At 38.5% G+C, this 24,298-nt stretch overlaps 1 protein-coding gene across 1 annotated transcript in view; it reads right to left on the bottom strand.

Annotated features, from left to right (window-relative positions):
- The window catches only part of vps50 (VPS50 EARP/GARPII complex subunit), a 127,901-nt gene that overhangs the window by 68,943 nt on the left and 34,660 nt on the right, over positions 1–24,298 (bottom strand). Inside the window, exons 9-12 of the mRNA XM_052015828.1 lie at positions 19,609–19,691; positions 13,290–13,332; positions 12,211–12,309; positions 7,057–7,197 (exon numbers count right to left, since the gene is read on the bottom strand). Of these exons, the coding sequence (XP_051871788.1) occupies positions 7,057–7,197; positions 12,211–12,309; positions 13,290–13,332; positions 19,609–19,691 (366 nt within the window). The remainder of the gene's footprint in view (positions 1–7,056; positions 7,198–12,210; positions 12,310–13,289; positions 13,333–19,608; positions 19,692–24,298) is intronic.

The following is a 24,298-nucleotide window of genomic DNA, read 5'->3' as shown; positions in this document are numbered from 1 at the left end:
TGTCAATAGTGACCCAAGGATGTTGTTGGTGAGGACTTGGCAATGGTAATGCTCTTGACAGTCATGGTACAGTAAAAACTCCAATAATCCAGAACCTCTGACTTTGGTGGTGCCAGACTGGCATTCTTCTGGGACTATTGGATGTTTTTCTTTATTACCACTCCAAAACAGTTTTAAATCACTTTTTTTTTTGAAACGTTGCACAGTGAATCAGGTAACTTTAAAGGGAGCATGGGAAACAGGGCTCCAGTTAAAATTAAAATCAAAAGCATGTCCAAAAATTTGCAACTTCACAACATGGGCCTATCTACTCCACCTCAAAAGCAAGAATCATTGGGGTTTTATTTTCCTTCTTCCTAACTCAAAACAGTTTTTCATCCATCATTTCCATCAGTGTCTTCTGGCCATGACTTAACTCTTCATTGCCTTCATCTTTACATGAGCAATGTCACAGGATATCAAGTTCACACTATTTATTCCGAAAAATCCATAAGGTTTGTTTGAACTTAAACTCTTAGAAGCATACATATTTTTTAAATTGCATCCAGAACCTTTCAGGATGCCTGTACAGCCAAAGTAGAAAAGCTTTGATACATAGTGGTTTGACATATTTTAAATTGTCTATATACAGATTAGAAGAAAGCACAGCAGAATTATGCCCTTGCTGGCCTCAAAACCAATGTGGTGTTGTGTCAAAAAAAGGAACATTTTACATCAAAAGATTTACCAGATGTTAGGTGTTGCATTATCAGACTCTACAAAGTAGAGCACACATTCTGACTGTCCGCCAATTTAATCCAACTCCTTGCCAATAATAACCATAACCTACAGTAATTATCTTGGAAATGAACAAAGAATGAACAGAACAGCACAACTGAAAACTCTTGGTATTTCTAGTACTGCAATCAAATGCAACTTTCATTTGGGGAAAAGAATAATCTTTCTGAAATAGAAAGGTCTGCAATTTAAAGATTCCTCTGGTGATACATATAACTTCACGGCTTCATTAGAAATATTTCTTTCAACAAATCCCAAAATGAAGACATGAACTCAATAAACTCAGAGGTTATTTTGGAAAAGGACTGTTATTTCAAATTAGCCGAGAAATGAAAAGCTGGCATTCTTGCTTCTCAGCTAATTGTTATTCTAATCCAATAAGCTACAGACTGACAAAACTTGTTTGCATTGATAATTTTGCATGTAAAAATACACAACAAGGCATTGTTAGGTGTTTTAAATAGATTTACACACAGTGAAAAATAAGTGACAGAAGTATTAAACGTATTTCATCTAACAAGGATCTAGTGAACACAGCATGTAGGGTGAAATCTTTTGCAATAACATATTCCCTCAATTTTGTGGTACAACATAGAACTTAAAATAATGTTTCATACACAGGATAGAAGCTGAAGTGGAGCAGGAAATGAATCAAACTGAAAAATTTTACTTCAATGAAATCAGGTGGTGATGACTCCCAAATACTGATTAAAATATTATTGTGCAACAGAGATGTCCTTGAGGAATCAAGGACAGAAACCATTTGGCTAGAGTTAAGAAGCAAAAAGAAAGCTTGATTAGGAAGCATTCTATAGACCACCAATAATGAGTGATGGTAATGGATATAATGGAAGAGGAAAAGTTGATCAGGTGAAGGTGAAGGTATTTGCTTCAAATCAGCTGGTCTGGATGGCATATACCATTGGTTGCTGAATGAAATGGAGATGCATATTAGAAAAAGATTTGCCATGATTTTTCAGTCCTTCTTTAATAAAGGGAAGGTGCCAGAGGATCATAAAATGGCAAATGTGCCACCTTTGTTCAAAAGGGATACAAATAAGAAAATAAAGGAAATGTCTGTGATAGGCTGCAAACAAAAGTGTTACCTTGACAACTTTGGTCTCCACCCCATCACAGATATTCCCTCTGTTCTCCCACCATCACCACCCCAATCTCTGCAAGTTCACACACTTCTCTCTTACAAGTTGTGATTAAGGATCCTTGACCCACTGATGCCGCTTGATCTCCTGGATGCTTACAATATTTTGTGTTTTTGTTTTGGATACAAGTACATGCCTGACCACTAGCTCAGTGGTTGGGAAGCTTTCAGAAATATTCATCAGGACAAAAATATGGGCACACAAAGAAGTTTCATGTAATAAAGGCTTTCATGGTTTTGATTAATTTAACTGAATTTTTTTTGAAAAGGTTACAGAGAAGAGTGATGAAGGGAATGTAGATGTCATCCACATGGATTTTCAAAAGGTTATTTGACATATTCCCCATTATAAGCTGGTTAGCAAAATTCATGAGGGGTTTCAGCTACAGGGTGAGGCTGGGGAAGCCAAGTTGTTCTAGAACCATAAAAAAAACTGCAGCACAGAAAACAGGCCATTCGGCCCTTCTAGTCTGTGCCAAAACATTATTCGGCTAGTCCCATTTACCTGCCCCCAGCCCATACCTCTCCAGACCTCTCTCGTCCATGTACCTATCCAATTTACACTTAAAAGTTAAGAGCGAGCCCGCATTTACCACATCAGATGGCAGCCCATTCCATACTCCCACCACTCTTTGAGTGAAGAAGTCCCCTCTAATGTTCCCCCTAAACCTTTCCCCATGTCATGTCCTCTCGTACTCATCTCTCCTAATCTAGGTGGAAAGAGCCTACTTGCATTAACCCTGTCTATGCCCCTCATCATTTTATAAACCTCTATCATATCTCCCCTCATTCTTCTCCGCTCCAAGGAATAAAGTCCTAACATGCTCAATCTTTCCTTATAACTCAACTCCTGAAGACCCAGCAACATTCTTGTAAATCTCCTCTGCACTCTTTCAATCTTACTGACATCCTTCCTGTAGTTCGGCGACCAGAACTGCATACAATATTCTAAATTTGGTCTCACCAATGACTTATACAACCTCACCAAAACATTCCAACTCCTATACTCAATACTTTGATTTATAAATGCCAGGATGCCAAAAGCCTTTTTTTTTTACAACCCTGTCAACTTGTGATTCTACTTTCAAGGAATTATGTATCTGAACTCCCAGATCCCTTTGTTCCTCTGCACTCCTCAGTGCCCTACCATTTACTGTGTATGTCCTCCCTTGATTTGTCCTTCCAAAATGCAACACCTCACACTTGTCTGCATTAAATTCCATCTGCCATTTTCTGGACCATTTTTCCATTTGGTCCAGATCCCTCTGCAAGCTTTGAAAGCCTTCCTCACTGTCCACTACACCTCCAATCTTAGTGTCATCCGCAAACTTACTAATCCAATTTACCACATTATCGTCTAGATCATTGATATATACAACAAACAACAATAGCCCCAACACAGATCCCTGAGGCACACTACTAGTCACAGGCCTCCAATCTGAGAAACAACCATCCACGACCACTCTGTCTTCTCCCACTCAGCCAATTTCGAATCCAGTTTACAACCTTTCCATGGATACCCATTGACTGAACCTTCTGAACTAATCTCCCATGTGGGACCTTGTCAAAGGCCTTACTAAAGTCCACATAGACAACATCCACAGCCTTACCTTCATCTACTTTCTTAGTGACCTCCTCAAAAAACTCCACAAGATTCGTTAAACACGATCTACCACGCACAAAGCCATGCTGACTATCCTTAATCAACCCTTGGCTGTCCAAATACTTATATGTCCTATCTCTCACAACACCTCCCAATAATTTACCCACTACTGATGTCAGTCTCACTGGCCTGTAATTACCCAGTTTATTCTTTGAGCCTTTCTTAAACAATGGAACAACATGAGCTATCCTCCAGTCCTCTGGCACCGCACCCGTGGCTAAGGACATTTTAAATATATCTGCCAGGGGCCCTGCAATTTCTACATGAGTCTCTCTCAAGGTCCGAAAAAAATATCTTGTCAGGCCCTGGGGATTTATCTACCTTTATTCGCTGTAAAGCATCAAGTACCTCCTCCTTTTTAATCTCTTGAAGTAAAAAGCCTGCAAGAATATTGGCATGATGCAAGTTCAAGACAGGTTTAAAGACAGTAAACAAAGACAATCCGTCCCCATTACGGGATGCTTCAAAAACCAGGAAATATAGTCTCAAAGTGATGTGCAAATGGCACAGGGGAAATTTTAAAAAATGTGGTTATTAACTGGAAGTCACTATTTAGAAATAAAGCATTGAATAAGGGAATTTGATAAGAACACAAGAGTAAATAGTTGGAAGGCTGTGGGAAAATGTCTTCATTGATTTGCTCTATGGTGAGCCAGCATGGATTTGATGAATCAGATGGCCTTTTGTGTCATAATGATTCTAAATAAATTTATCATTTTATCTCAACATAATGTTTGACCACTGCACAAGTCAAGTTAGCATCATATTTTTTAAACAAACATTGAGCTTGAGCATTCATTTCCATACCATGTAATGTACTACTCATGTATCATGCAGAAATAGCAGGAGTATGTCACTAAATACAATTTGTCTAGATCACACTTTTTTCGATACTTACAGATTAGAAATTTTTTAAAAAGTTACTATGCCTTCTTTTCCAACTCTATATAAAATTGAAATTACGGAAAAAATTCTAGGTTTTAATCCTTATCAGAAGGGCTTGATAGCAATAATTTATGATCTAATTATGAAAATATGTCCAGAGACACTTGATAAAATTAAGAATGAATGGGAAAGAGAACTCCAGATACTTTTACCCACAGAGACATGGAAGAAAATTCTTCAGTTAGTTAATACATCTTCACTGTGTGCCAGACATTCTTTGATCCAGTTTAAGGTGGTTCACAGGACCCATATGTCTAAGGATAAGTTAGCCCATTTTTATCACCATATAAATCCTATATGTGATAGATGTAAGTTGAAGGTGGCTTCCCTGACACATATGTTTTAGTCCTGTCCTCTTTTGGAAAAATATTGGAAAGACATTTTTAACATTATTTCAACTGTATTGAATATTGATTTACAACCTCACCCAATCATTGCAATTTTTGGGCTACCAATGATGGAATCTGGCCATTTATCTGCTGCTGCTTGTCATATGATTGCCTTTGTTACATCAATGGCCAAGCGATCCATTTTGTTTAAATGGAAGGATCCAATACCTCCCACTACTTTTCAATGGTTTTCTCAAACTATATCATGTTTAAACTTAGAAAAAATTAGGACTGGCACTGTTGATTCTTCGCTTAAGTTTGAGGAAGTTTGGAGACCATTCATTCAATATTTTCATATGATATAGATCCCTTTTTAATAATCTTTGAATTTAGAGCAGATTTGACGACATAATAATTCTCCTTGTTCATCGAGAAATATCAGTCCAGTTTTTTTTCTTTTGAAATTTTTTTTTTAGTTTGTTTCAATTTATTACTTATAACTTTTTTTTGATTTGGGTTTTTTTTTTATATATACGATAAATCTTTTTCTTTCCCTTTTTGATTTTTTTTTGTAATACATTAGCTTACTAAGAGACTGTGGGGCCTAGAATATATTTTTTATTCTTTATGATTATATATGTCATGATTGTCCTCCCGATCTCTTCGTATCACATGTATAATCACTGATGTTATATGTATTAATCTGTATTAATTTGAAAGTTAATAAAAAGATTGAAAAAGAAAAGGAGTACGTCACTAAATCTTTCATGCCTGCTCTGCCATTCAATGGCTGATTTTTACCTCAGCACCACTTTCCTGCACAACCCCATATCCCTTGATTACCTTAATATCAAAAAAAGCCCATTCAAGTCTGTCTTGAATAATGTCAATGACTGAGCTTCCACAGCCATCTTAACTAATGATTTCTAAAGATTCATTAATCTTTAGACAAAAGAAAAAATTTTCTCATCTCAGTCATGAATGGCCAACCCTTTATATTGAGCCCAGAGTGTGAATGACCCCGACCAAGGGAAACATCATCCCCTCAGATATCCTGCCAAGCCCTGTAAAAATCTTGCAAGTTTCAATGCAGATCACACACCATTCTTCTGAACCTTAGTAAATGAAGATCAAGTTTGATTGAACTCTTCTCCTAGGTCAATGTCCTCCACCCCATTCCATGAGTCAATCTGTTGTACTCCTGTGCTACCAGCACATCATTCCTTATGTAGCAAAGTCAATAAGCAATATCTGTGGTCAGCAATAATTGCCATTGATAGGAGATGTAGCTCTAATTTGAAAAGGTTGCAGAACAAAAGATAAAAAATAAATATGTTGGAATTTTATAATGCTTTTAATGCTCATAACATCAATTTGCTCCATTATCATACAAGATCTTGAAGCAAATGAGGACATAAGTAGACACATTATGTGTCAAGAAAAGTCTTAAGGGAAAAAGAAAAGAGGCAACAGACTTGAGGCAGCAAGATCCACAGCTTATCACCCAGGCAGCTGAAACTGTAATCAGCAGAAAGTAAAATTGTGCATAATCAAGAGACCAGAATTGGAGGCAGCTGGATTTCTCCAATGGAAAACTTTACAAACAGGGAAAAGCAAGGTTATGGAAAGATTTAAAAACAAGGATGACTATTTTCAAAATTGATGCCTACCAGACCAGGAATTGATGGGTAAATGGGCCCTGGGGAAAAGCGATTGAATACTGCTTCATAATAGAACATTAAGAAAATACAAATCAGTAAGTCACCAATAAAAACTGATGATGCTGAAAACACTCAGCATGTCAAGAAGAGAGTAAAAAGGAGAAAAAGAAATACCATTTCAGATCTTGCAACATTAATTCTGTTTCTTTCTTTGCTTAACCTAACAAGGGCTTTCAACATTTTCTGTTTTTATTTTAGATTTCCAGCATATGCAGTTTTTATTTCGATTTTCGATAAATTACCATTCTTGACTGATTTTGTAAAATTGCTGAAAAGAATATACACAGTTTATTGTGTTGGTACAAAAAAACTTAAAAGTTTTCAGTCTAATTGGGCCAAAATGTTTCACAAGAGAGAACAGTAAAATAAGTACGGTATATGAACAGAATTCACCATGAACACAAGTTTTTTTCTCATCTGCGAGCAAAGTCTCATTGCATGAAATGATAAGGAAATACATACCGTACAAAGGTCTTTATATTGGAGTTTCTGAAACTTGGTGTCAGAATTCCCCGCACACAACTCCACATACCCAAGGACAACCTGGAACACTGTGTTGTGAATTGCTTGAGTGAAGTGCATGTGTAATTGATCCATTGCAGTCTGTAAAATAGTTTTAAAAAGTCACTTTGAAAGGCATATTATAACAGTAACACTCTGATAATGAATTAACTTTTGAGGAAGGTTTGTAACTGAGAAAACCTTATCCTTGAAATCATTTTGGAAGCATGCAGATGATAGGGAATTGTCTTGAATTCTAAATAAGGTATTAATTAACTTTTTCTTAAATAAACCAGCAGACTAATATGGGGAAACATAGAAAATGGGAGTATCCATTTGGCCTTTTAAGCCTGTTCCACCATTCAATGTCACCATGGCAGATCATCCAAATTCAGTACCATTGCTGCTTTCTCCCCAAATTCCTTCATCTCTTTAGCCAGTAATACCATATCTATCTCCTTCTTGAATATATTCTCTGCCTCTGCAGCAGAGAACGCCACAAGTTCATCACTCCTTGTGCGAAGCAATTTCTCCACTTTTCAGTCCTAAACGCCTTACTCTACATCTTTAGATTGTGATCCCTACTTCCAGACTTGCTCTCCAAAGGGAACATCTTTTATTCAGTCTGCCTAATCTTGCCAGAATATTACAAGTTTTAATGAGGTCCTTTCTCATTCTTTTGAACTCTCACAAATAAAAGTCCAATAGTCCCAATCTCTCTTCATAGGTCTGAAATCAGTCTGGTGAACCTTCCCTGTACCTAATTTGCATGAACAACATTCCTCAGATAAAAAGACCAAAGCTGCCCACAGCATGTTTGGTTTGCAGCAAATTAGCTGCAAATAATAGACAAACAACCAGCACTGTGGATCACTTGTGATCAAAAATAACTTCCCATAAGGCTTTAGATAACTTTGCCTTTTATACTAGGATCTCCTGAAAAACTGCCTTGTGACTGCATTCCAAATTTAAAAATGAAAACATCATAAGGGACTATCTGTTCCAAGACTGAAAAAAATGCATTTAAGGAGTTCAAAATTTAGAGGACACAAGTTTAAAGTAATAGGCAAAAAGGTTTAGAAAAAGGTAGAGGAAAAATTCCATCATTCAAAGGAGAGTCTGGAATTCTACCAAAAAAAGTGGAGGCAGAAAACTTTACCACCTTCAAGGAGATACTCGGTTGACCACCTGATAAACCACGAATTACAAGACTACAAGGCAAGAGATAGAAAGCAGTATTAATCTCAATTGCTCTTTTACAGCTGGCATTGAAAGGATGAGCTGAGTGGTCTCCTTCACTGCCACAAATTTGAATGATTCTAAGCAAATGGAAAACTGTATATGATCAAGTTTATGATGCAGTGAACTCATTTGCTGTTCTATCAATAAGAACTTAACTGAATTTCCAAATAAATACAGTGGATACATGAGCAGGCATCTGATGGAATACCCTCCACTCGTCTGAATGAGTACAGCAGCAATAACTCTCAGGCTAAAGCAATACGTAGGAATTGTCTGGCAACCCCAAACATTCCTTTCCTCTATTGCTGGAACGTAGTGCCTGCAATGTGTACCATCCACAAAATGTTATGCAGCTGCTCACATAAGCTGCTCTGACAGCACTTTCCAAACCCAATCTTGTTCAGCACAAAAAGGGTAGCTGGCAAGAGCAAGAGCAACAGCACCACCTGCAGATCCAAGTCACATAGCATCCTCTATTGGAAATCTATCAGCATTCCTTATCTCTGGGTCCAAATCTTGAAAGACCCTCTCCAACAGTACTGTGCCCTTCTCACATTTGAGAAGCATCTGGGCAAGCACTTGAACCAGCGAGGCATAGTAAGCTATTGACCAAGAGCTAGTAAATGGGATTATTAGAGATGCGTAACTTAGACACAAAGGGCCAAAAGGCCTGTATGATGCTTTGACTTTGCAGCATTTCAAGGCAGCAGCTCAGCACTAGCTGCACAAGGACAACAAGGGATAGGCAATAAATGCTACCCTTAAAAGCAATGTCCAGATCGCAAAAAAAAACATTAAAAAATTCCAGTTTGAGGAGTGAAGCTTCATCTGCACATAAACAAAATATGGCAGGCTTTCCATATGATGGCAATCTTAGTCTGTCCCTCATTCTTGTTTCCTTTCAACTCCTCGAAACCTTGTGTCCCTCTCTACTAGCGAGTCTTCAAAACGTTCTTAAAACAAAAAATAGAAGGAGGTCACTCACCCTCGTAAGCCAGTCCTACCATTCAATACGATCATGACTGATCTGCCCGAGTCTTACCTCCTCTTCTGTGTTAGTTCCCCATTTCCTCCATTCCCTGATCATTCAAAAAATTGTCTACTTCCTCTTTAAATACCCCCAAGAGCTAGCTTCCACCACCCTCCAGCATGGAGAATTCCAGAAATTTACCACCCTAAAAGGTAAAGTTTCTAGTCACCTCAGTTTTAAGTAATCAGCCCTTAATCTTGTAACCAGATCTGATTGTACGAGATTCTCCCTTGAGTGGAAACATCTCAACCTTTCATCAATAAGATCACTCCTCATTCTCCTAAACTCCAAATAATATATAGTAAATCTCTAATAATCCACGAGCCGATCATTTACAAACTTTGATGGTTCAGCATCTGGTTAATCAGGTGCTGATTTTCACAGTCCCATGACACACTGGGAACCTTAGCATAACATCTGCAACAGGTAATTTACTAGAGGGGATTCTAACGGATAAGATTTGCATGTATTTAGAAAGATAGGGGTTGATTAGGGATAGTCAGCATGGCTTTGTGCCTGGGAGATCATGCCTCATGAATTTGATTGAGTTTTTTTAAAAAAAAGTAACCAAGAAGGTCAATGAGGGCAGGGCAGTAGACATAGTCAACATCGATTTCAGTAAGGCCTTTGATAAGGTTCTACCTGATAGGCTGCTCTGGAAAGTAAGATTGCATGGGATCCAGGGAGAGCTGGCTAATTGGATACACAATTGGCTTGATGGTAGGGAGCAGAGGGTGATGGAGGAAAGTTGCTTTTCAGACCCGAGGTCTGTGACTAGTGGCGCTCCCCAGGGGTTGGTGCTGGGCCCATTGCCATTTGTCATCTATATCAATGACTTGGATAAGAATGTACAAGGCATGGTTAGTAAGTTTGCAGATCAGAATCAGATTTATTATAACTGACTTGTGTGACTCGAAATTTGTTGTTCTGCGGTAGCACTAAAATGACACCAAAGTAGGTGGTATCGTTGACAGTGAAGATGGTTATCAGGATTTATGAGGAGGATTTTTAATAGCTGGGTAAGTAGGCCAAGGAACAGCAAGTGAAGTTTAATTCAAATAAGTGCAAAGTGTTGCATTTTGGGAAGACAAATGAGGGCAGGACTTTCACAATGAACGGTAGGGCCTTGGGGAGTGTTGTAGAACAGAGAGACCTTAGAGTACAAGTACATGACTCCCTGCAAGTGGCATCACAGGTAGACAGGGTGGTGAAGGCAACTTTTGGCACACTGGCCTTCATCAGTCAGGGCACTGAGGTGGGACTTTATGTCAAGACATGGGGGAGGCCGCATTTGGAATATCATGTTCAGTTTCAGTCACTCTGCCAAAGGAAAGATGCTGTTAAGCTGAAAAGAGTGCAAAGGAGATTACAAGGATGTTGCTGAGTCTCGAGGGACTGAGTCATGGATGGAGGTTGAGCACGTTGGGACTTTTTTCATTAGAGTTTAAGAGAATGAGGGGTGATCTTATAGAGGTGCATAAAATCATGAGAGGCAAAGATAGGGTGAATGCACACAGTCTTTTTGCCCCAAGGTTGGGGAAATCAAGAAATAGAGGACAAAGTTTTAGGGTGAGAGTAGAGAGATTTAATAGGAACCTGAAGGGCAACTTTTTCCATTCAGAGGGTGCTCCGTATATGGAATGAGCTGCCAGAGAAAGTGATTGAAGCAGGTACATTAACAACATTTAAAGAGGTACTTGGACAAGTACATGGATGGAAAAGGTTTAGAGGGATGTGGGCCAAACACGGGCAAATGGGACTAGCTTAAATGGGAATCTTGGTCAGCATGGACCAGTTGGGCCAAAGAACTTGTTTCCGTGCTGTATGAATCTATGACCCCGATTCCCATGCTCCCTTCAGGCTCAGTAGGGTCCAAGTTCCCATGTTCCCTTTAAACTCACTGGGTATATTGTACCGCTGTATAGCATCTAAACAAAAATGGTGAATTAAAAGTCCGTTGGACTATTAATTAGGATATCATCCAATAGCCCAGAAAATCTGCTCACACCGTTAATGGAGTTTTATGGCATATCTAACTTCTTTAGCCCCTTATGTTAGGATAACTCTCTTAAACCAGGAATTAGCTGAGTGAACCTCTTATTAGATATTAACAGAATCAATAGATATAGATATCAGACTGGTGCAGGAAAATGACAGAGGCAAGAGATCAGCCACCATCTTATTGAATGGCCCATTCCTGCTTCTATTTCTTACATTCTTATGATCAAAGAAATTCAGTAGTTTAACAGAAACTTCACTTAAAAAAAATTGTAAACATTTTGGGAGTAAGGTGCATAAATAGTCAATGTTGAAATCGAAATACTGTCTTGGCACAAATCTGAAGAAAATTGGGGACACTTTTCTGAAACGGACACGCAGCAAAACAGTTGCTCTTGCCACCACACAGTATTTCAGTGTGCTCAACTTTATCATTTCACTCAACCTCAGCATCGTATTGAAGCACAGCATTGATTTTTAAATTTTAACAAGGAACATTTTAAAATTTATCTAGTTTTTAAACAAGTACATTACTTGTAGCAGAGCAAATTTTACAAAGCATCAAGACTTTCCATGTATTGAGAAACACATGCAAAATGCTGGAAGAACTCAGCAGGTCAGGCAACATCTATGGAGGGAAATAAACAGTTCACATTTCCCTCCATAGATGCTGCCTGACCTGCCAAGTTCCTCCAGCATTTCATGAGTGTTGCTCCAGATTTCCAGCATCTGCAATCTCTCATGTTTCAATGCACTGAATTCTATGGTGCAAGGCAATAAAAATTGAGCAAATGATACAGCACATTTGGTGAAGTATTAATACTGCAGCATTAAATTCTATTTACCTGTGTTTTTCCCAGTAGTCTGTATGCAAGTTGGACCTTGGTATAATGACCAACTTCAAAGTGCTTGCAGGTTTTTGACAGTGCTACATCTAATTGTTCCTAAATTAGAAATATCAAAATACAATAATATGATGAAAAACAGAGAGTATGCACATAATTGGGTCACTATCTTCAGCTAAGTAGTTCAAAAATATTGGTAGAAATTACATTTCAGTTTTCAATTGTCTTAAAAAAAATAATTATCTAAATTTTCACATAAAAATAAAAATCTTTACATTTATTAGCTCTTTGTCAAGAGGTATTTCTGCTGATATCCAAAACAAGTTAGTGAATAACAGCATCAAATGTTTAAGATCACAGCTTAACTGCAAATTAATCATAATTTTCAAGACCTATCTGCAACTGTTTTGAAAATATGAAACTAATGTACACAAAGGCAACCTTAAGGTAATAAGGAGTCCACATGTAGGACCCATCATATTTGAACAAGTGATCCAACACAAGAGAAAAGCAATCAGATTATAAAGATAATAAAATCTCTCTTGCTGGACAGTGTTTTAGATTTTGGTGAATAAATCTAGTGCAAGGTGTTACACGTGACACTACGTCTGTCCCTTTGCACAAGGTGATTTTAAATGGTTAAAACAAAAATTATAAATTCTAGGAAGACCGTAACATTCTCTTAGCCTGATCAAGAGATGTAAAACAGTCTCAGTCAATCATTTTGAAGAAACTTCCTCCTGAACTTTTATTGGTATTTTATCAAGAACCAAACAAACTACTGACAATTCTGAGTGATACAAGAAGAAGCAGTTTCATATTGGTAGTGGAAAAGGGAAAGGAAGCACTTGAACTGTTCTCTGACTACACTGTAGTATAATTGCAAGAAAGTGAATGTCTCAACAAATTTTGTAAATAAGCAAAAAGTTAAAAAGTTGCTGTAACTTGGGAGCCTAGTTTACTTACACAATTTAAACAATTAGTTTGTCAACAAGAATTTAATGGGTTCTAAGCTTTATGTTTGCATTTCTACTTTTTATAATAAGTTCCAACAAAAACAGATTACTTAATATCATTACCTCAATTTGTTCCAATGTATCCTGTAATTTTGAATTCAGCTCACTTAAAGAAAAGAAACAACAGTTAGTTTATCATGTACTAATTAATCTATGCCATTGGTGAGACTAAAAATGCTAATCACTTTCAACCCATAAAATTGAAATTCATAAAAAGGCTATGCCAAGTTTTAGAACTAATTTGATTAGAAAATTTATTCATGCAATAAAAAGTTTCATATATCCTTGGATGAAATGGAAAGGTTATGTACTTTGAATGGTTTCTTAAATGAAATATTACCTTCTTCTGGTGCTGAGTCTAATAGTCAATGCTTGTGCTTTAAGGCACTGAAAGATTAATTTGTTTCCAATTTGTTTCAGATAAACGTACACAAACATCTTAAATATTTAATGCATTCTTGGTGAAATAGTTTAGCAATTTAAATGACAAATTTCTTGTACATATTTTTGAATGACTTTTATGAAAGGAAATTACCTCAAGATGGGTAAAGGATAGAGGACATTGCATCCTTTAGATGAAAAAGACACTTAACAAATAAAAGAAACATTCCTAAAGGAAAAAAAGCTTTATCACAAATGAAGCAACCAATAGCTCATTTACTAAATGTACACTAAAAGTAAGCAGCACAGACAGATGCATCAATCCATATGCAAAACTAATTTGATACCAGTACTGCCTTTCTGGAACTGAACTCAATACTCTTAACCTCAGACAAAAATGTGTGAAGCAGCAGGAAATATCCTCATTAGCACTACTTAAAGGAATCATCAGGGACTTTCAGGATTAGCTGTTGGTTTTTTTCTGACTGTTGCTACAAATCTCTTTCCACAGTTGTTGCAAGTTGCAAAAATCCACAAGGAGTGGTATGACAGAAGCTGAAGACACTTTACTGACATCAAGGTTTCCGTACTAGCAGTTATTCCCCTTGAAGTAAAGAGTGGCTGGGAGAATAAGCTGAAACCATGCAAAGCAACCTGCTGGAAGATGGAAGAGGAGGAAGAACAAACAGATCTTAACAGTAAGCAATAGCCTATGTTCAAGGAGTAGTTTTCCCTCACAAACCTCTGCAAAGAACAACTGCCAAGAAATTGGATTTCAGCCATGCTTGGCATGCTAAATGGATATTGCGTTTAATCCTAACACCCAACCTGCAAAACTGCTAGTATAAAAATTGGTGAAATTTACCTTTTAAAAACTTAGTATGTTTTCCCCTCCTTGTTAAAAACACTCCCCATGTGTTTCCTAATTGTGGCAATAAGCAGAGTTTACAGCTGCTATGAGGACTAATCGAAGGCTAGCCAGTACCTTCGAAATACACTCTCCATGGCAGCCATAACAGCACCAGGCTACTATGGAGGGAGCAGGAGATGGTAAATGGATGTTTCTGCAGCTTGTCTAGCCACAGACTTTGTCCCCCATCTCACAATCCTGTCCAGCGCCCACACATCCACTCTTACATCTTTACTGGCCCCAACCCTCTGCCAAACACAGAATTCTAATACAGTGAAGATCAGAAGCACTAATCTCTACAGTTAAAAGTTGCTGCAAGCTTACAGACACACAGAAATGGTCCAGTGCTGAAAAAGATCAGTCATCATTCACACAGGCACAACAAGAGGGTAGAATGTCAATGTCCCAGCTTGAAAACAAGTACCAATTTCAGTCATTATTGGTATCATGCACTTTGACACAGGGGAAATGACATCCACACTAAAGTGAATCATACCTGGAAGCAGCCAATTTCCCAATTGGAGGGACTTTAGGAATGAGCACAATCATGTTTAAAAAAGATGCACAAAGTAACTTTATGCACATTTGATGTACAAAATGTCCTCCTCTTTCAACTCACTACAACTGCACAAGTCTTTACACCTTGCATTCAGTTCAATTTCTATCCAAATAAAGTTGAGCTGTTGCAAGTTAATTGTTCACTATGATTTCCCCCACACACCCCCAATCCATGCTGTTCCTCAAACACTCATTTACACTAATCCTTCATTAATCCCATTTTTTATCTCCCCACATTCCCATCAGCTCCCCCGATTTTACTGCACACCAACTGACAATGGCCAATTTACCTAATATTTTCTGGTGTTTTCCAATTTAGCCCCCATAATAATTACATGCAAGTGAGATTTTTAGATTTACAGGGTTGGCATTCAGGATATCAGAGCAAAACCAAAACTAGCTGCAACCACCTGTGTTTCAGTGAATTCAATTTACAGGTAATAAATGAATTGGTCACTTGTATTTATAAGAGAACTATATCATCTAACAAAAAAAAAAGTTCAGGGGAAATTTTTTTAAAAAAACAAAGTGGCCATGGTAACAGAATACATTTTAATGAGGCCTAGAGCATCAAATGTGGAGGTTACAGCTGAGCTGATCAGTTGCTCTCGTAATTTTGTGGGAAACCAACAAAATGTAATATTAGTTAACAACCAAGAGGACTTTCCCCCCACCAGAGCAGACAAAGGCATTGGGTTGGGAGGAGGGAGAGGGATACGAAAAGAGAGTGATGGAAAGAAGTGAGTAGAAATGATCCAATGAATAGCAATAGCAAGGCCATGTGAAAGTTCAAGACATTAAACTTAAAGTAGGTTGGGGAGTTTAGATAAGTCTGGAACTTTGGAAACAGATGAATCACAGAATTAACCATTGCAAGCATGTCAAGGCTGAAACAACAGTGAAAATTTTTATGAATGTATTATGGAGAACCAGAATGTTAAAAGAGAGGAGGGAAGGCTAGAACACAGGGAGGTACTCAACTGGAGAACACGTAAGAGAACTAAGTGGACAAAAGGTACAATACTACACGTTTCAGCTTATATGCTGTCACAAAGGATATCAACAGTAAGAAACTGAATTTCCATTACAAATTACATGATGTTTGTTATGAAATTAATCAATGTACACAGATTTATTGCTGCTGGAACTGCAAATAAACCAGATGTTTGCCTAAGTATTATGCAGCAGTGATATGCACACCAAACGACTAATAATTGCGCTCCAAATTTTTAGAGAGAAACATTTAATATAGGTTACCATGTCATGAAAAGGATGCCAGATTCAACCCAATGAATTATAAGTAATAATTCAAGTATCGATGCCTATTCAAACTGTCATCTGCTATAAATTTTGTGGGCATTATAAGCTTTGCACATTGGTTGGAACTCCCAAAATGTTAAGTGTTAAAACAAAAAACTCATACTTCACTCTCAACTTGTTGTAAGACCAGCAATGGAAAGCATTTAACTGTATACAATAAAAGATGAACTCTTATTCTCCTAACATACTTCGTCATGGCCCTTGCACTTTATTTATCTGCACTTTCTCTGTAACAGTAACACTGCATTGTGAATTCTGTTTTCCTTTTTACTACCTCGATGTACTTATGTATGGAATGAGCTGTCTGGATGGCGTGCAAGCAAAAGCTTTTCACTTTACTTTGGTGCATAACAATAATAAACCAATCCCTCTCTTTTTGGTGCACATTTAAGATCATGGTACAGGAATGGACATAAGAGTGAAGGGACCAAAACAAGTTTTCAAATAAATAATGCAAAAACAGGATACTCTCCAAATACTCAACTATGTTCACGAAAGTCAAGAATAAATCAAACATTTTGCTCATTTAAGGAGACAACTGATGCAGCCTCTCAGCATAATCAAACTAGTTTGATTGCTTATGCCATGTATTCAGTGATCAGAAGTTGGTGCCACCTTAACAAGCTTACTTCAACATTTTGCAATATGAAGTGTAATTGAAAAAGACAAACTGAGCATAACAGCACTTCAGCCTCAGCCCAATTTTCATTGCCCTTTCATTAGTCTTCCCTTTATCACATTACCAGGAAGCCTGCTCTTTACTGATCCCAAAACATTCACCTTTATTCAAATTATTTCAATAATTCCATAAACAAATTAATGCAGATGCAGGTGATAATCCTCAGCTTTCAGAGAGAAAAGTAAAGTTAATGTTAGATGAAAGGCTGCCACCCTGAGACACAAACTCAGTTTCCTCTTTCACCAATGGTGCCTAACTGGCAGAGAAGTTCCAGCATGTTTTGCTTAATTCTGTACTGACATACAGCAAGACCCACATAATATGAAAAGTGGGCTGACAAACAGCAGGTGGCATTTAGAAAATGCAAGTGGAAGGCCCAACTAAGTTCTATCTTCAACAAGATCATCAAGTCTCTTCTTTCATTATCAATGTCCCAAAATTGAACACTGACCAGAAGGTGAATGAAATCAACCAGATGAACACCAATGATACAAAATAAAGTCAGAGAATGCAATGAGTTGCACACCTAATCGCTCAATAATGGAAGGGGGTCATCTATAAAAGTGCTATCAAGGGCAGGCACAGCAGTGTAGTGGTTAGTGTAACACTATTACAGCGCCAGTGACCTGGGTTCAATTCCTGCCGCTGTCTGTAAGGAGTCTGTATATTCTCCCCGCGTCTGTGTGAGTTTCCTCCGGGTGCTCCGGTTTCCTCCCACATTTCAAAGACGTACGGGTTAGGAAGTTGTGGGCATGCTATGTTGGCGCCAGAAGCGTGACAACACTTGTGGGCTGCCCCCAGAACACTCTACGCAAAAGATGCATTTCACTGTGTGTTTCGATTTATGTGTGACTAATAAAGATATCTTAAGTGGTGTTGACTCAAAATCTGCTCACTCTGTGGAGTAGCTCTGGTTTTGCCAGAACTAATCTGCTCCTAACAAGCAAGGGATAGAGATGGCTGTAGGTCAGTGTCCTTAACATCAATGTGTTACTTTACCAAGTGCGCTGTCAAGAAGCCCATCATTTAATACCTGTCAGGCCACAACTCAAGCATTGCATACAATTCTATTTATCACTTTTGAGGAGGAAACTGAAGGTTAAGTGCATGCAGAAGAGAGATTCCATCTGAAGGATTGATTGGCTGGAGAAACTGGTTGTTCTCCTTGGAGCATGTGCAAACTCCACACCGACAGCGATAGAGATCAGGATCACACCAAGGTCACAAACTGTGAATCATACATACTACCTGTTGCTCCAGTGTGCCACCCACCAATGACAGAAGGGAATATTCAGATACTACAGTCAAAAGTATTTCCTGCACCCTCTGTGTTCCAGCACCACTTCCATAGTCCTTATGGAATTTAGGTTCAGCATTTAACAAAAGTACATCAATATATTTGACACAAAAAGTTCTGCAGATGCTGGAATCTGGAGCAATACACCAAGAGTGCTTGAGGAACTCAGCAGGTCAGGCAGCATCTATGGTGGGAAATAAACAGTCGAAGTTTCAGGCCGAGACCCTTCATCAGGACCGGAAAGGAAGAGGGCAGAAGCCAGAAGAAGAAGGTGGGGGGAGGGGGAGGAGCACATGCAGGCAGGTGATAGGCAAATTCAAGTGAGAGGGGGATGGTAAGTAGGTGGGTGGGTGGGGGGAGAAGATGCAAGAAGCTGAGAGGTGATAGGTAGAAGAGGCAAAGGGCTGAAGGAGGAGGAATCCAGTCGGAGAGGGCAGTGGACCATGGAATAAAGGATGAAGGAGGGGAGGAGAGGAGATGGGCATGTCATCAAGGCAGGGGAAGGGAGCCACAGAAATAAGACAAAGAGTTGGGGGGGGGGGAAGAGGGGGAAATGGGGGAAGAAAAAGAAGGGGTGGGGTTAGTGGGGTTACTGGAAGTTAGAGAAATCGATGTTGAGGCCATCAGGTTGGAGACCCTCAAGGCAGAATATGAGGTGTTGTTCCTCCAACCTACGTCTGACCTCAACGTGGCAGTAGAGGAAGCCATGGATAAACATGTCAGTATGGGAGTGGGATGTTGAATTGAAGTGGGTAGCCACCAGGAGGTCCTGGTTGTTGCTGCAGATGGAGCAAAAGTGCTTGACGAAGCGGTCACTCAATCTACATCAGGTCTCACCGATGTACAGGAGGCCACATTGGGATGCAATAAATGACCTCCCTCGGACTCACAGGTGTAGCGCTGCCTCACCTGGAAGGATTGTCTGGGACCCTGAATGGTGGTGAGGGAGGAGGTATACAGACGGGTGTAGCACTTGGTGCGGTTGCAGGCATAAGTGCCAGAGGGGTTATCAGTGGGGAGGGACGAGTGGACAAGGGAGTCGCGGAGAGAGCAGCCCCTGTGGAAAGTGGAGAGAGAGGGTGAGGGTGAGATGCACCTGGTAAATAATCAATATATTTGAGCCGTTTATAAAGTTTGAAACACACCATGGTAGGTAGGTGGTGTCTTCAAAAAAAAAATGTTATGACCAATAGATTTTTTGCATTTGACATTTCATGTGTTTGTAGATCAGTGTTACCTTATGCAACTGTAGTGTTTAAATGTACTAGCTGCTTTCTGACATTCCAAACAGAGCTGTATTGCACCAGGATAATCTTCTTCCTTAAGAATAAAAATCAGAGATAAAATTATTGGAAATTCAATTTAGGAAGTCTTCATTTTTGCCACATTGAAGCAGGATGTGGCTTCATGCCTCACTCCAGAGTAGAGTAAATGAAGGCAAACCAGTGGATGTGACATATTTGGATTTTCAGTCATTTCTGACAAGATCCTGAACAGGATGTTGGTGAACAGGTTTAGAGCTCATGGAACTGGGGCTAGTATATGGTGTAGAGTTAACAAACAAACAAAGAATAGGAATAAACAGGTCCTCTTCAGGTTGGCTGGTTGTGACTAATAGGGTACCATAGGAATTAGTACTTAACCCTCGACTACTCATAATCTGGATCAATGATTTGGTTGAGGGGATCAAGTGTAGCATTTCCAGTTGACTGACAAGATGAATCTGAATGGGAATGTGAGTAGTGGCGAGGATACAAGATTAAAGAGCACATAGACAAGTTGAGTAAGTGGGCAACAACATGGCAGATGATGTACAAAGAGATTATCCATCAGTGGAAAAAACAATAATACTGAGTATGTTATAAAGAGAGAGATTGGGAAATGTGGATGCTCACTGAAAGTTAATGTGCAGATGTCACAGGCAGGTAGGAAGGTAGCTAATACATTGGTCTTTATTGGAAGATAATTTGAGTACAAGAATAAAGATGTCTTACCACTATTATATTTGGCACCGGTGAACCACAGCTGAAGTATTATGTAAAATATAGATTTAGCTAATGCCATTGAGTGTTGTGAAGATTCACCCAAATGGTTTCTGGGGCAGCAGTTATGTCATATGAGGAAAAATTATGCAGCCATTCCTCTATTCTTCAGAGCTTAAAAGAATGAGAGATGACCTCGTTGCAACATACATTTTTTTTTAAAAAAAGAGCTCAACTGGGTGGATACAAGGAGAAAGTTTCCCCGGCTGAAGAGTCTAGAATGAGGGATCAGTGTCTCAAAATAAAGACTAGGTCATTTAGGATAAAAATGAGGAGAAACTTCTTCACTCAGTGGGTAGCAATCTTTGGAATTTTCTGCCATGAAGTACAATGAAAGACAGTCATTAATTGATGTAGATCAACCAATTTCTGGATATTGGAGAAATCAGAGGATATGGGGAGAAGGCATGAAAATGATGTTGATGCAGACGGTCAGCATGATCTTACTGAATGGTAACGCAGACTCATGAGGCTATCCCTGTGTTCTAAATGGAGCCAAAGCAATCCACTGTGAGCCAACTAAATAAATGGAAAAGACTTAAAGGGGCAAATTGCATATTCCTGCTCCTGTGTAATTAACATCATTAGGAGGACAATTATTCTATTATCCAAGTGCTTTTTATGGAATCTTGGTTGCAAATTGACCACTTCATTTTCACTTGTAACAAATGTAACTAAATTTCTAAAGCAGTTTATTAGTTATTGAACTTTGGGAGCCATGTGAAAGCACTATTTGAATACTTGTTTGGTCTCTCAATACAACATTCAATACCAACCTCTATAGAATAGCAGAATATAAAAACAACTTTTCAAATATGTACAAACCCATAGATATAAATGAAGGCAATTTTAGTCCAGCTTTCTAAAAAGACTACTATGGTAAAAAAAATTACTATGGTTACTTTGAAAGACTTCAAGACTTGTGAAAAGCAAAAAGTTGCAGATTCTGGAAATCTGGAATAAAAACAGAAAATGCTGGAGACGCTCAGCTGATCAGGCACCATTTGTGGAGAAAAGAGACAGTTAACATTTCAGATTGATGACCTTTCCTCAGGTTGCTCATCAACCGGAAACATTAGCTCTGTTTTTCTCTCCAGAGGTGCTGCCTCACCTGCTCCTCATCAAGACTTTTCAAATCCATTCTGTGCGTGAATGACTGTCATGAAAATCAATTTCCTCAAGCCAGTTCCAAATTTGCCTTTTACATTCTTGAACACATATCCCTTGATCTTCTATCAACTTTACTTTGAATTATGTTTTAGTGCAATTTCTGTACTGCTAACCATCTTTCAAACTGCAGTAAGCTAACATATCAGTGGTTTCATTTTAAGGCTAAAAAAAAAACCCAAGTCCAGCCTTTTCTGAAAAGCACTCCATGCCTCTGGTAATTAGAGACATTCGAAAGCAGTCCAAACTGAATTACAAAGAAATAATACATTTTCTTACAAATACCATTACGTTCAATTAAACAAAAATAAACAGGCCACATACCTCTAAAAATAAGGTTGGCATCCCAATATATCAGCCATTGTTGGCATAAAGCTGAGGGGACGGATACCGAAAAGCTTTGTACATACATATTTCACCACTGGACTCAGTGATGAGTCCAGCAATAGCCCAGAAGATCAGATGTTCATCTCTGACTCTACACTTCAAATGCGTAGGCACAAGAGTTAGAAACAAGTTGACTTGCAAGGAGCATGTCACTGGTAGTTCTCTGCAGGACTGCTGGCCACAGGCAAGTACATTTCAGCCCGATCCTATGGCATTTCTTTGAACTGCCTTCCAGGTTGCTCCAATATGTCAGTTACCAGAATAGAATACAGTACTCAAAATGTGCCCTGACCAGAACACTGTAGAGTTCAAGCAACAGCTGCTTGCATTCAACTGATCCAATTAAACAATTCTACACTGTACTGCTTAGTTGATATCTTCTGCTTCCATTGACTGCACATATTGAAAATTGAGGCCTTTACAAACCAAATTACAGGTTTCATTACGCCAGGGTGTCCACAAAAACACAGACATCTATTTTCTGTAAGACTGCTTTAAATAGATATTATTTCAATATGCAAACTTCAGGAGCATGACACCTAGTACTATATTTGAACTTATCCAAAGCAGTGAGCTTTTGTTCAAACTGCTTACTTTAAAGGGCGATTAACATGCTTTCAAAACACTGTTTGAAATCTGCATCAATTAAAAAAATCAGGAAGAAAGAAATCTGAAGAACAAAAAACTACAAATGCTGGAAATCTGAAGTAAAAGCAGAATATGTTGGGAACACTCATATCAGGCAGGATCCATAGAAAGAGAAACAGTTAACATTTGATGTGAAATGTTAACCCATTTCTCACAAACTTGTCTGAACAGATGGGACTGTATCAAGGGCATTACATTCTTCGAACATTGCAATATTCTGGTCTCAGGAAAGTACAATATATACAGGCTAGAAGGGTTGCACTTCATTGGGGTCAGGAGCATATCCCTGGTGGCAAGTTAGAAAAAGAACGAAGTGGAAGGCAGAAAAATCAGTGAGAGTGTTTGGAAGATGGACAAAAAGTTAAAAAATTAAGAGTGGCTGCACTCAATGCTATTTATCTAAATGCAAGGAGTTCAGTAACCAGCAAATGAGCTGAAGGCACCGAAAGGTGCATGGAAGTGAGATTAGCAAAATAATTGCAAATGCTGTAAATCTCAAGAACTATAAAATGCAGAGGCCTTGGCCAAAATCTTCCAAGCTTTATAGATTCAGGGATGATGCTCCATGACTGGGACATTACAAAAAATACACCCTTGTTCAAGGAAGGATCTTGGGATAAACCTAGTATCTACAGATCAGTTAAAGTGTGGGGAAAATTCTAGAAACAATAATCAGGAACAGAAATAGCAGTCACTTGGACAAGTGTATATTGATTGAATTTTTTTTTTACAAAGGTAAATCATGCCTAACTAACTTGCTAGGTGTTTTTTGTTTTACAGAGAGGGCCAATGATGGCATGGCAGTTGGTGTGGCAAATATATGTACCTCCAAAGGGTAATTTTCCAAAAGATGCTATGTAATAGGCATCATCAAAACTGAAGGTCATAGAATAAAAGGGGCTGAAGCTTGGTTGTACTGCGTACAATTTCCAAATTTGCAGATGACACAAACTTAAGTACATTGTGCACTGTGGAGAGGATTTAAAGGAGAAGTGGTGAGGCTGATGAAATGGGAGGATATTTAAGTGTTATATTTTGGTAGGACGAATGAGGCACAATATAAATTAGAGGACACAATTCTAAAAGGGGTACAAGAATGGACAGACTAGAAGGCTTATTTCCATATTTTCTTGGAAGTGCAATAGCTTGTGAACAGGTGTTTAAAAGAGCATATAGAATCCTGGGCTTTATAAATATAGGTACAGAGCATAAGTGCAAGGAAGTCATGATGAACCTATAATGAACAATAGTTCTACCACTACTAGAATATTATGTCCAGTTCTGGGTGCCACAAATTAGGAAGCAAATAAAGACTTTAGAGAGCATGAAAAACAGACTTACTAAAATTATTCCTAGGACAAGACACTGGAGTCATGTGGATAGACTGGAGAAGCTGTTGTTCTCCTTGGAACAGAAAAGGTTGCGAGGAGGTCTGATATAAGTATTTAAAATCATGAGGGGTATAGTTAGAGTTGAGGGAGAAAAAAACATTCTTGTTCTGGAATAAACTGTCAGTGGCAATGATGAAGCAGATTCAAATGTAGGGTTTATAAAGAGGTTGGAAAGCATCTGAAAGGAAAGAATTGGGAAGGCAATGAGGAGATGCAGGGGAGTGCAATGAGCTAGACTGCTCTTACATAGAACCAGTATACACTCAATGGTTATTTGATTCTGCAGACAAGA

The sequence above is a fragment of the Pristis pectinata genome, chromosome 5, assembly GCF_009764475.1.
Source record: "Pristis pectinata isolate sPriPec2 chromosome 5, sPriPec2.1.pri, whole genome shotgun sequence".
Lineage (NCBI taxonomy): Eukaryota > Metazoa > Chordata > Chondrichthyes > Rhinopristiformes > Pristidae > Pristis > Pristis pectinata.
The sequence above is the reverse complement of the archived record's forward strand: the minus strand, read 5'-3'. Positions and strand labels throughout refer to the sequence as shown.